We start from the raw sequence: 12,919 nt of genomic DNA on the forward strand, positions 1-12,919 counted from the left end.
AAGAAAAACATGCATAATAATTATCCTTTATTCTAAGTATTATTATAAACTTATTTATCATAATATCTTGGTAGTAAAAACTAATCAGCTTCATTTGCAAACATGCAGATAATTGCAGGTATATATGAAAAAGGTACATAAAGATTGCCTTCTGCGTTTTGCTTTTCTTTTCTTTTCTTGAACTACTTGATATTATTGATGTAATTGTCACTTGATGTTGATACCTATTCTCTTGTTTAGAGTTTAGATCACCCAAACTTGATAATTACTTGTTCTTCTGCATAGTTATCTTTTATGGGATACGCATATCCTACTTGAAAGTTTCTTATTCTTCGTACAATGAGTTACATAAAGTATTGTCAAATGTCAATCATGGTTTATAGTTTAAGTTGCGTGGGCTCATTTTCTCATGTCCAAAAGTGTAAGAACTCTCATGCATTCACTTTCCCTTTTTATTTTTTTATTTTGAACTATCATCTTGCATATGATGTCATTCTCGTTGTACTTTAAGAAACACCACTAATATCGATGTTATATTTATTTTAAATCATTCAGAGCATGGATAAGTTGATGGATGAATCAATTTTAACTATTGACAAAAAAGCACGTGTCGTTGGCGAATCTTCTAGAAGGGTAAGTATGAAAATCAGGATTATCTTAAATTGAAGCTTATTAAGTTTTTCTCATACCGCTGTCTGCAGGAAGTTATTGCCTGTAATCTGAAGTATGTGTTATTTTAAATGAAAAAGTTGTCAATTTGTCTATTTTGGTTTGGTTACTGAACTTAAATCCAAGGAGACAGGAAAAAGAGATGAGGGTGGTGGTGGATATGGCATGCCATCATCTAATGCAGTTGATTAAGTGATCTTATCTTAGTTGCTGAAGAAATCTGACTCGCATAATTGTCCTTAGTAGGGTATCTGCTGTTAGTATACAGATTATGCTCAGCATGGGTCTTTATCAATTTAATTTGATTTTATTGGGGGGAAAACTGCATTTAGCATAAGTCAAACTTGCAATTACTTCTTTGTGCATGCCTACTGAATATAATGTATTATGATCTTTGTGTTGGCTGACTTCTGTTCTTGATTTTGAAAGAAGTAAATATATTTAGATCAAGTTGATTTAATTGTATGTTTGTTAGGTGAGGTGAAACAACTTTCCCTTGGAGGTAGGGTATACTTAGAAGCATGTTGCATCTTTAAATATTTGATTGGATGGTTGTTGTACATTTGTTGTGACGTTTAAGTTCTAATATGGTTTTTCTAATGAAAGGAAAAGGTCAATCTCATTTTTTTGCATTTGGGTTTCAAATGATTTGTGCATATGGAAGTAGCTAATGCCATTATCTGCCATACAATGATGTGTAATTAATAATTATTGTCGACCACATGCCAGTCTGTCTGTATTTTGCTTTTCTTTTTCTTTCATTGCAACCTTGTAAGTAGAGGAAGTAGAGGGTTTATAAAACTGACCCTTTTCAAGGATTGCAGAAAGGCTTCTATGAAATGTATTTTTCCTCCCTTGTTTATAAATAACTGCTCTATTTCTCTGTTTGGAAATCTAATTTAGGTTTGCCTGTATTAATGCACTTGATTATTGTCTGAAGAAGAAACCTAGCTTTTTGGGCTTCTGTTTTGTTGGTGTGTTATGTTTTATAAGATCTTTTACATTCATCTTTTGTGCAGAAAACACTTCCTTAGTGACTAGTGTAGTGTTTGAAATTCTAATGTTCATCTTGATTGCTATGGGCTTTTCTTAACCCAACTGTGCTTTCACAGTCGAAAGATTGGAAGCCAAAATCTAAAGTACCTTCATTTGAAAGAAAGTCAGAAAATGTAAATTATCCAGGGTATGATCTTGCTTTCCATTTTCTTTCTTTCTTCTGTTGCATCTGTTAATATCTGCTACATCTGTTACTGTCATGGTCACTGTCAAAGAAAAGTGAAAATCTACTTTTTCTTTTGCTTTAGTTGGCCTCATTATAATGGGTCGATCAAACACTTTGTGTCTTGGTTTGTTTTCTTTGTTTATTTGGTAATGGAAGCAGAATTTCAAACAAAGGAGTACATGGGAAAAGGAATGAGAGAGAGAAGGTTCAGCAAGAACTCTTGACTTCTTTATTTCAAGTTCGTGAGCATTCTGAAGAGTCTTCTGAAAAAATAACAAAGGATGCTAAAAAGCTTTCACCATACAGAAAAGTGGTAGATGGACCTCCTGATGATTCCTTGGAAGAATTCAAGATTGACACAAACTACTCACGACAAGAAAACATAGGTGATATATATATATTTCCCCTCAATCTTCGTGGTCTTTTCCTCTTTTCTCTAAAACTTATTTTTTGCAAATTTTGTTATTAAAAAGCCACTCCCTAGCTTCATTACTTTCGTAGAAGCACATTTGTGTTGACATTAGGTTGCCACTGTGACAGAAATATTAATTATAGGATATGTAGAATGTGAAAGTAGAACCCTTTTTCCTATCTGAGAAAGTACTCAAGATGCCATTTATGGATTCAAAAAATATCCTTGAATAAGCGAGCCAGTGATTGCGATCAACTTGAGTTTGATGTGCAACTATCCAATAAAAATGCCTGTTAATGTTTACAGCATTTATTTTCTGTGGCATGCCAATTGCTTTAATTAAATGGCAATTATTTTATAGAAATTTAAATATGGAAGCCAGTTTACATTCTGTCGTCTCTCTTGCGATAAAAGTGAAAATCCAGACATCAGGAAATGTTCAATATTTTTCCTCGATCCATTATCCTCTTGCTTGTGCATGACTTTATATTGTGGTCGATTTATGAATTTCTTGAATTATGCAAGGCAATCTTTGAAGCCTTCTTTGGCCATATAAAGATTGCATGACTCGGAACCCTTTCCAAGCCTGAGAATGACTCCATTGCCAATGGTGATTTATATGCTGTCCCCACGGCGGGCAATTTGTGGAAGTGTGCCGCCGCTTGTGATTGAAAGAATTGCTTATTTCATTTCAAGAAGCAGACTCCATTATCATAAGTTATTCCTTATGTTACATAATATGGATACTTGATTTTGTCCTGCGTTCGATTTTTCTCATACAAGATATGATCTGTGTATACCAGATCCAGAGGATGAGGTTGACTACCAGAATCTCCGTAAAGCTGTGAAAGGAGTACCGAGGAGCAATGATTGAATACCATAAAGCAGTATGTTGCCTTCTTTGTTTCTGTATAGGATTTTTTTTTGGGTCTCACCCTGAAGCAGTTGTATCTAATTTTTTGGGCCTTTCTTGAGTCTAAGGAGACTTGTTGCTTACTTGTCAGGCTGTTGAAGCATTTGTGAATGGGGACCGTGACAAAGCAAAGAAACTTCTAGATCAGGTAAAAAGGTCATAGACCAGTGCCAAGGATAAAGTTCCCTCGTGACATGGAAGGCGCAGCATTTTTTTTTTGGGCTAATATTTTCATCGTACTATTATTTAAGTTGAAGATATATTGGGTTATTATCATCATATCTCCGACATGAGTCTATAATATACTACAGTCGCTTAAAATATATCATTTTAATAATGTATTCTGTGGTGATGACAGGGACAAGTTTATCTCACAAAAGCGCGCGAAGCAGATGAAGAATCTAGTAAAATGATTGTTGAAACTAAGTTAGTGTCTTTTTTTCTAGAATATCCTTTGCCTGTTCATATGTTCTCTTCTATCATTGTTAAGGGGATCGACCTGAAAATTCTTCTTTTACTATATTATGTCTCTTGCTATATTTATTGGCAGGAATGAAGAGTCACAAGCACTTGTGCTTGACTTACATGAATTTAGTTCAGGGCAGGCCATACGTCTATTAAAGTGTCATCTGTCTACACTATCTGGTCCATGTGAGTTATGATTATGAATGCAGTCTACTGATTTCGTGTGGTCTCCTGGTCCTTTTTAATCTTCTAATTATTTATTTTCTTTCATTTTTTTTGGGGGAAAAAATTTGCTTCTCTGGCAGCATTCGAGTACCTTAAGGTTATCATTTATGAAAGTAATCAAGATGTCTCTCAAGGTCCTCAATGTCAAAAAAGAAAAAGACGGGTAAGATCAGCTGAGTTCGTGTAATGTAATTTTAAAATATTATTACAGTTTTTGGTATTATGGTAGATAACATTTAAGTTGTATAGATGACATCTGGATCATTTTCTAATAATTATTATTGATGCGGCATTTTCTATTTCCTTTAAAAAAAATTGAAAAAAAAAAAAAAAACTATTCCCCTTGCTCCTTTAGTTTAATGGCTGCATATAGGTTGACCATCCTCCGTAGCTCCATTTTTTCCTGTGCATGATTAAAGAGAAGCTCAATCAGATGAACCTGTATGAATCTTATCTTTGCCTGTCATGTGTTTAGTCAGACACGGAAAAGCTCAAACACTTACACACACAGTCCCTTTGTCTTGAAAGAACTGGGGAATATCAAAGGTTCTCCGATTTTCAAAGTCGCTTTACTTCTTAGTACTACGTGTGATATTGTCTAGCACCAGCGTAGGATGTTCAAGTTTCTTGATTAATCTTGTTGTAATTTCTTTCATGTCCTCTCAAACCAAAGTCTTTTAATTTCAAGCATGGACTGTGTGCTCTGAAGAAGCTTGAGGAGTGTCAGATTGAAATCTTGGCCTTCTGTTGACAGATGCATGAGCATTGCATTGATCCCTTTTTTGCTTGAAACCACAAATTATTAAATAAATATCAATAAATAGTATGATTATAATACCTAACAGCCATTGACTATTGCATAATTAATCACACACTTCTTATGTTTTGGACAGATCACGGCGCTTTTACAAAACGAGTCTATAGAGTGGAACGAAGGGGAGACTTCTGGCACACTCTTGATCAGATTGGATAAAATAGACCCGAAACGCCTGAGTTTTCACCAAAAATAATGTGATCGTTGGAATCAAGCTGTTAAGTGCTACTTTAGAGTGATTGGTCTCAACTGCGTGAGACAATGACTGTGGTTTGGGTTTTATCATATTTGGAACAAAAAAGGGATTTGAGTGTGAGTTTTGGTATTTCGCCTTCTATTGTTGTCTGAAGTATGTGTAATGAACCTTTTGAATTATATGATGCTTATGATTGCTAACAATTTCTCCTTCCCTTTTCATGTTATTATATATTATTATGTGAAGCATCCCGCATCAAAATAAACAATATGACTTTATGCATATTTATGCTCGAAAAGACTTGAGTAAATGGACAATAAATTTATGCCTTTCAAACATGTGATCTTTTATAATTATAACAATGTCATAGCGAGAAGACCTCCAAAAACAAAAATTATCACACAATAACTATCTCATATCTGCTTATTGTGAAACCACCAAAAAAAAAAACAACAAAAACAAAAACAAGAAAGGCCGGTTACAAGATAAACTTGGATCAAAGGGTTACAACATAAACAGAAATTCGTAGCAATTAGGCAAATTCCAGAAAACAGCCTCACCTCTTGTTCTCGGGTTTTCGGGAGTTAAACTTATGAAAATATAAAAGATATACGTACCATCAAAGAGGAAGTTTGATAGCCAATCCCCCCGGCACTTCTGCATTCAGTGAACTTCCCAGTTATTTACCGCTCTCTTTGCTCCTTCTCCTCCCTCCTCCTCAGTTCTCTCCATCTTACCGGGGAGAAGTGACGGTCGTTCAAAACACATGGTTATATCTTTAAACTTTTCACATTCAACGGAAAAGGTAATAAGTCGGCTCCTGATAACGAGACACACTTTACTGCATTTAGATAACTGACTTGCAAATGATCCAATGAATATGACAATATCCATAATCCAAGCTTATTAGATCATAACTTCCCTCCTAAAACCCAATAAATTAAAGAGGATAAGCACGTTATTCTCCTCTCCCGTTTACTAATTCAAAGTTTTGTGAGTTCAACTTTCAATAAAGAGCTGGATACAGAGAATGCATTGATGCATATAGAAAATCTCCAATAGCGCAGAATCATGGTGAAGAAAGAAACTGTAACCCAGTCAAGGACCAGAACTAGGTCACTGTTAATTGGAGAATATGATACTTTGAAATAACATTGTTTGAAATTCGAAGGCAAATTGAATCCACCAATGGTGGTTTGCAAGAGATTAATGCAATTGGAGAATTGAGGTAGGTTTTGAAGTCTACGGCTTTCTCATATCAAGAATTTCTTTTGTTTTTTCATCTTCATCGATGTTATCTTCCTTCATACGATCTAACAGTCCATCTACTTCTTTTCCATGTCTTACATAAGCCTTGATGAGGGCGTGGTACATTCGTCTGTTTACCGGGACAAAATTTCTACATTTCTTAATGAGCCCACCAAAGCTTCTACTTCTTCAACACTTCCGTTATCACCAACCCAGCTAATTATCCCCGAGTACACCCTGGGATTTGGCTTCCATTCTTTATTTTCTGCCTGGAGGGCTGCTTTAAAGCAATCAAATGCTTTCTCCATCTCACCCTTACGAAGGTATCCACCTGCCACTTCAGTCCAGCTGTTTGACCTGGTCGCCTTCCCCCTCTTTTGTAAGCTTTTCAGCATGATTTCCGCTTTCTCGTGCAAACCTTTTTTCAAGTATCCAGTGATGACAACATCTGGGATGCGAGGATCATAACAATTGCCAGAGGACTCCCAGTCCTTCAATAATTTCTCAGCTTCATCCAGCTCACCAAGCCTTGCCAGAGATTCTAACATGGTTGTGAAATCTCTGTTTAAGCACCTCTTGCAATCACTCCTCTCCCGTTCCCATAATCTGATGACTCAGTCTTGTCTCCAAGACGAGCATAAAGAGAGATCAGAAAATTGTAACCAAGACCATCCTTCTTATCTAGCCTCTCCTCTGCTTTCTTTAGGGCATCAACTGCTTACTCGTAAGTCCTGCTTTTATATAGTAATCAGCCACAACAGTGTAAGTATTCCAGTCCATGACAATGTGAGATTGGTTTTCCATCTCTTTTAGTGTTCTTTCAATTCCATCAACATCAGACCTCACTCCAAAAGCATTGATACAGATTCTGTAGGAGAAATTGTCAGGCAAAACTTTGTTCTTTTTCATCTCGATCAGCACATCAGGGACCTTCTCAACCTGACCGGTGTTGGTGTATAGACACATGATATCATTGTAACTTAGAGGTGATGAAGCGAGGCCCAACTCCTTCATTTTCTGAAGATGGGAGAGGGCCTTCTCAGTTTGGTGCTGCCGTGTGTAGCAATTTAAGAGAGCACCATATGTCTTATTATTTTTATCTTCTTCCTTCAAGCTATTAAAATAGCCTTCAGCAGAAGATATCCATGAACTTTGCCCATCAGATCCAAATGCACAGCATGTTCAGTAGGTGAAAATATGCATACACCATTCTTATTCATCCACTCAGATACCTGCACCGTCAAGTAGCACAATTTAAGGGATAGATACAAGTAAACAATGAAAATTTTAAACAAGTCTGAACACTATGGTTTCATATAAAACCATGTTAGTCGCATATAATGTTCATATAGGAGTCTCTATATCAAACGTTACGCAACTCTGCCCAACTGCTCATTCATCAGATTTCACAACTCTGTACCATTTTAATAACCATATTGTTGAAGCACCACGATGGCCACAGTTTCCCTGCTTATTTTAACTGAATTGGTAATTTGTAGGTTTCAAAGTTAAATGATTCCTTCAAAAAATAAAATTGACCACAAATGATTTGTTATCAAATACTTATACATTTGTAAAAATGAAACCAATTCCCAATGCTCTAACTGTTGGTACATGGGTTATCAGTGAATAGAATCCTAAATAAGGTTGTCCTAACTAATAACACAACCAACCAAAATTAGTCAGTGCCAAATAATTAATCTATCACAAAAACTTTGATCATTATAGTCTTCGTTTTATGCTATGCTTGGGAATCAGCCAAAAATTAGTATTATGCGGTGACTTTGAAAGAAGTTTAATGACCTCTAGGGCTTGGGTGAACCTCCTGCGCTTGCGAAGATCTCGAACGATGCGCTGAAGCTCGGCAACTCTTATCTTGTTCCCCTTATATACCCAGTCCTCGAGCTCAGGTACCACGCTGCTGCTGGGGCTCCCAAGCGGACTGATTTTATTGTAGAGACTAGGTTTCCTGGTCCTACTCGTGTAGTAGAATCTGCTCGCAATCGTACTTTGCGTCGCGATTCTTCGAAGAAGATTCGATTCCATGGCCAGGGTTGTCAACACTCGACAGTTTACTACACTGCTCCGGGACTGGAAACGGAAATGGTCGCCATGGAGACAGTTCTTTCCCCCTTCACACCTTCCCGGGGTTTAGGGTTTAGAATGGGCCTGAATCGGGTTTTTATTGGGCCGACCTAGTTTGATGGGTCGGAGTTCAGATTATCATAGTAATAGGCGTACCAAACTTGGGCCTGGACAAGATGTTTATTGGGCCAATAAGGCTCATCGAATTCTTTCTCACATTAACCATATCAATTTTGTGGGCCTAAACAATGAGATATCTAGCCCAAAGTGGTGAAAACAGGGACATCTGGCCCAAAACTACAAAAACCTGATTAAATTTAGTAAAATTATGAGAACCAACCAAATAATTTTTTCAAAATATATATTCTATTGCATTTAAAGCTGATTTGTAATGGTAAATAAATTTTTACTCCCTCTTCTTTGCAATTCAAAAAATAAAACTAACACTCCCATAATATAACAAGTCTTCTTGACAAAACTTTGGTCCAAAGACAGAGTAGTTAATGATGATTTTTTATTCTTACCTTTTGTTATTAAAAAAAAAAACAGAGTGGTTTTTAAATATAGGGAAGAAATGATAAAATTTCAAATCACATTATTTAATAAGAATACATACAATTTTTATCAATTTAAAATACATTTAATGATTTAACTAATATTTTTTATTTGTAAAATATATACCAACGCGCTTATTGTGGATCGAAAGGAGTAGTTAAGCAGCTCTTATATTAAAGGTTAGAGGAGTGCGACATATCTTACACGTGGCTTCATGTTTGATATAATACTCATGAACTAACTAGGAATAACAATACAAAGACATTGAGTATTCAAATTCATGGAAATCAATATGCATTGCAGTGATAGGAGATGCAATTTTTGGGGCACACCCTCTTGTGTTCATAAATGTGAATCAAGGAGAGTGGTAACTTAATTTTGGTGGGGTGCCCATATATTGGGAGACACATTGCAACAACCTGCTTTGTAATTGTTTGAAATGGGCAATTTGTGATTGTAAATGCTGGTTCTGCTTCTTCAGCTCTTGGTTCTGCTGTAGCAATGATTCATTATTGTTATTATTATCACTATCATTATGATTGGTTCCTTCATCTGTGGCTGCATTATTATTTTCTTCGGAACAAGATTTCAAGTATGGAGGGAAAACACTTGGCTCGCACTTCTTCCTTGTTATCTCCGCCAGCAACTTCTTGTGACCTCTCTGAAATTTCTCCTGCTTGAATTCCCATCTCTTTGATGACACTTTCTTGAACCCCTGAATCATCAACTAACATAAGTAACTTGAGCTTGAAGTAACTCGCATAAAAATTAATTATTTATTAAAAAAAATCTTTGCTGTTTTCTTAGAACTATCTATTTCAATTGTTACTTACATTGAAAATTGATACCTTGATAGAAAACCCTTAATACATATATATAATTAATTTAAATAATCTATAAAACAATTTGTAAATTTGACGAGATATAAAATAAAATGATGTCTCATATTTAAAATTAAAATAAAATCACCAAAGGGAATATTATACGTGTGTATACACTTTACAACATGAAAGAAGGGATTAAGATTCTAAATAACCCTAGAGATGGTAATTTCTACTATTTTTAAGCATGTAAAGCAAACCCTGGAAAACAACACCTTTAAACTATGCAATAACCATCTACGTGCAAACAAGCAAAAATATACTACTCCGCCTAATTATAAGACCCAGTTGACTTATTTGAGGAGATTAAAGAAGTAATTAAGTTAGTTATTTGTAATAAATAAGTGTTGTCATTCCTAAATATCCTTGCTATTAATAATTGCTAGAACAATTATTATTAAAAGGATTTCTTGGAAAAAAATGCTAAATATGAGAGACAAAATGGATTGGGGTCTTATAATTAGAACCAAACAAAAAGTCAAACAGGATCTTATAATAAGGACCGGAGTAGTATAAGCTAAATTAACTAATCACAAGTAAACGGCAGAAACTGTCTCATACTACGTCCGTCCTTAATATAAGATCCCGTTTGACTTTTGTTTGGTCCTAATTATAAGACCCCACCATTTTGTCTCTCATATTTATGTATTTTTTTCCAAAATAGTCCTTCAATAATGATAGTTTTAGCCAATACACTTAATTAGCAAGGATATTTTAGGAACTGACATACTTATTTATTACAAATAACTAACTTAACTTACTTCCTTAATCTCCTCAAATTAGTCAACTGGGTCTTATAATTAGGACCGGAGGTAGTACTATATTTTCTACCATATACACGGGGAGACTAACTATCTATGTAAAGAAACTATTACATGATCTTATGCTTAACTCCAATATTATAGTACAAAAATAAATATGCAGCAATTAAAACATAAGCATATGATCGAATCTGAGATCCAAATTGGTCACAAGAATTTGAGAAAAAATGAGATTAATTAGATGATTTAATGATTGTAGCTCTATTATTGACAATGCAGCTTTGATTCTTACAATTAAATTCAGTTTGTAAAATTTGTCATGATTCTGATAATAGTTTTTTGAAGATTAATAAGCAAGAAGATCCTTTTCTGTCATTATCTCAATAAGATCGTTTTAAAGTGTCGTTTTGGAAAAAGGTGGGCCAATCAGGCATTTCCTTCTAAGCATTGGAAGAGTAGAGAAGAAGAAACCCAAATAATCAATGCATCAAATTAATATAATGCATCTATAATCTGATGTAAGATTTTACATGAATTATAAGAAACATATTATGTCTTTTCTATGCAAAGAAATTAAGTGTTAAATAATGTTTTTACACAAATTCAACAATTTTTGAGAATTATTAATTATCTTAGAGATTTTATCCCTCATGTGTCCAATCACACCAGTCACGTGTTCAAACTTCTTAAAAAGAATCCTCCCGCATGGGAGACAGAGCATCAGCTGTCAAAACCCTTAAAAGAATTGCACAGCAACCATCGAAACTAAAAAAAGTCAAAAAGTACTCTTACAAGTGCATGTGCTTTGCTTTAATTATTTCAATAGACAGATTGCCTTGAGCAGCAAAAATTGAAAGAATCGTTTTTCTTTTTGGTGGTCAATGAATTCAAGAGTCACGTTTAATTTATTGATGGAGAGATGAAATTTCTTGAACACAATTTTGTTTGATCCCTACGCAAAATCATTTGACAATTACATCAAGATAACATAAAAATCTATAAATAATTATATTTAAATCCAATTTGCCACACAAGATTATGAGATGACAAATTAATCTACGATTTTATATTTGACCAAAGTTCAAGATATTGATCCTCATCATTCCCGAAAATAAAATAATCATCATTCATCATTCACATCAAAACTTAATTATATGTAAATCGGGAGCCTGCAGAAGCAACTGGCCTGGGGAAGGCGAAACCTTCTCTTCCAGTCTTCTTGATAGTTGGAGAAATTTTTTTTTTTTTTATGGTTAGTTGGAGAAAAATTATTGCCAGAACTATTTACAGTGCAGAATATATCATCCATGCAAAAATGATAACAGAATAATAATAATAATAATGCTCATTTTTACCATTATATTTTTAAAGCATGTGAGACTATATAAAAATATATAAGATGTTGTATATTTCAAAATCAAAATCAATATAAAATATGAAAACTCTAAACTGTGAAACACTGAAACTTGACTCATTTTTCAAACTTCTAATAAATATAGGGCTCAAATCATAGTTATATGCACTTAAAATGTATTTCTCATATTATGTGAAGTGATTCATCAAATCTAGTACAAGACATGTTTTGATTCTGTAACAAAAAAATAATATAACAAAAAGGGAAGAAAAAAAAACCAATCAGCTATATGAATTACACGGTACCAACGTAAAGAATAATCTAAACTTAGAAAATAGTTGGAAAGACGTACATAGGTGTTTAATTGGCGGATGAAGCTGGAGAAGTTATTGTGTTTGAAGTATCTGGGCAAGATGAGCTCTGAGAATTCTGCAGGACGCCACACTACGAAACCATCTCCTTCCTCGTTCCATGACACTATTGATGGTCTCTTCCTTTCTTCTTCTTCACCTTGATCCGCTACTCCGCCTTCTTCCACCAAATCATACGTCTTCAACAGAAACGGCGCCACACACCGTCCCCTTGGAGACTGGCCGCCGCCGCTGCCACTGCCGGAGGCCACAGTGGCTGCCGCGGCTGTGTTGTTGAGCTTTAGCTCCGTTAATCTTTCAGCCATGTTTGGAATACGTTTGGTATAATATATAGCTACCTCTTCTTTTTGCGTTGCCCAAACAGGTCCTTATTCCACACTCTGCTTATATAATATTAATACCACAACTTCCTAGTGTCCTCGGTGGTAGATGGGTAACTTCTAGCTAGCTAGTGCCGTGTATGGTGAGGCTGTTTTCTAATTGTTAATTATTTTTTCTTTTTGCTCTTGATTTGCTTAAAATTTTTATTTTTCTATTATGTTCCTCATGTCAACAGATGCAATCATACATTTGTCTAAATTATAAATAGAATAATTTATTTTTCACAAAAAAATACTATCTCTATTTCTTAATATAAAATTTTATTTGATTTTTATCTTGGTCCTAAATATAATACTCCAATCCATTTTTATATTATATCTATTCATTTTTTTAAGATAGTCCTTCTAATAAACTTGATTAACAAAGA

General features: G+C 34.7%; 3 protein-coding genes and 1 pseudogene across 3 annotated transcripts; 2 read left to right on the plus strand and 2 right to left on the minus strand.

Annotated features, from left to right (window-relative positions):
• The first annotated feature begins 295 nt into the window (after positions 1–295).
• On the plus strand, positions 296–2,889 carry LOC114744753 (uncharacterized). The gene is made up of 4 exons (XM_028932917.1): positions 296–633; positions 1,782–1,852; positions 2,051–2,277; positions 2,829–2,889. The coding sequence occupies exons 1-4, from the start codon at positions 559–561 to the stop codon at positions 2,837–2,839; spliced, it is 384 nt and encodes a 127-aa protein (XP_028788750.1). The 5' UTR covers positions 296–558; the 3' UTR covers positions 2,840–2,889.
• Positions 2,890–3,132: 243 nt separating this feature from the next.
• Positions 3,133–5,119, plus strand: LOC114744752 (putative nuclear RNA export factor SDE5). Its single transcript, XM_028932915.1, has 6 exons — positions 3,133–3,190; positions 3,308–3,364; positions 3,575–3,642; positions 3,767–3,867; positions 3,987–4,069; positions 4,800–5,119. Exons 1-6 carry the CDS (start codon positions 3,170–3,172, stop codon positions 4,914–4,916), a joined length of 447 nt encoding a protein of 148 aa, XP_028788748.1. The 5' UTR covers positions 3,133–3,169; the 3' UTR covers positions 4,917–5,119.
• A 574-nt stretch (positions 5,120–5,693) lies between these two features.
• On the minus strand, positions 5,694–8,271 carry LOC114744751 (pentatricopeptide repeat-containing protein At4g21705, mitochondrial-like; annotated as a pseudogene).
• Positions 8,272–8,958: 687 nt separating this feature from the next.
• On the minus strand, positions 8,959–12,528 carry LOC114744759 (heat stress transcription factor B-2a-like). The gene is made up of 2 exons (XM_028932924.1): positions 12,153–12,528; positions 8,959–9,519 (listed from the first exon to the last, which is right to left on the minus strand). The coding sequence occupies exons 1-2, from the start codon at positions 12,474–12,476 to the stop codon at positions 9,160–9,162; spliced, it is 684 nt and encodes a 227-aa protein (XP_028788757.1). The 5' UTR covers positions 12,477–12,528; the 3' UTR covers positions 8,959–9,159.
• Between the last annotated feature and the right edge of the window lie 391 nt (positions 12,529–12,919).

This window comes from Neltuma alba, unplaced genomic scaffold, assembly GCF_004799145.2.
Source record: "Neltuma alba isolate B1F8T4 unplaced genomic scaffold, ASM479914v2 tig00004437_pilon, whole genome shotgun sequence".
NCBI classification, from domain to species: Eukaryota; Viridiplantae; Streptophyta; class Magnoliopsida; order Fabales; family Fabaceae; genus Neltuma; species Neltuma alba.

Bases quoted from the DNA above. Each gene is read 5' to 3' on its own strand.
- LOC114744759 (XM_028932924.1), bottom strand. From the start codon at position 12,476: ATGGCTGAAAGATTAACGGAGCTAAAGCTCAACAACACAGCCGCGGCA. The intron at 9,520-12,152 runs GTACGTCTTTCC...TTGATGATTCAG, and splicing joins TCCGCCAATTAAACACCTAT to GGGTTCAAGAAAGTGTCATC.
- LOC114744753 (XM_028932917.1), top strand. From the start codon at position 559: ATGGATAAGTTGATGGATGAATCAATTTTAACTATTGACAAAAAAGCA. The intron at 634-1,781 runs GTAAGTATGAAA...GTGCTTTCACAG, and splicing joins TTGGCGAATCTTCTAGAAGG to TCGAAAGATTGGAAGCCAAA. The intron at 1,853-2,050 runs GTATGATCTTGC...TAATGGAAGCAG, and splicing joins GAAAATGTAAATTATCCAGG to AATTTCAAACAAAGGAGTAC.
- LOC114744752 (XM_028932915.1), top strand. From the start codon at position 3,170: ATGATTGAATACCATAAAGCA. The intron at 3,191-3,307 runs GTATGTTGCCTT...CTTACTTGTCAG, and splicing joins TGATTGAATACCATAAAGCA to GCTGTTGAAGCATTTGTGAA. The intron at 4,070-4,799 runs GTAAGATCAGCT...TGTTTTGGACAG, and splicing joins GTCAAAAAAGAAAAAGACGG to ATCACGGCGCTTTTACAAAA.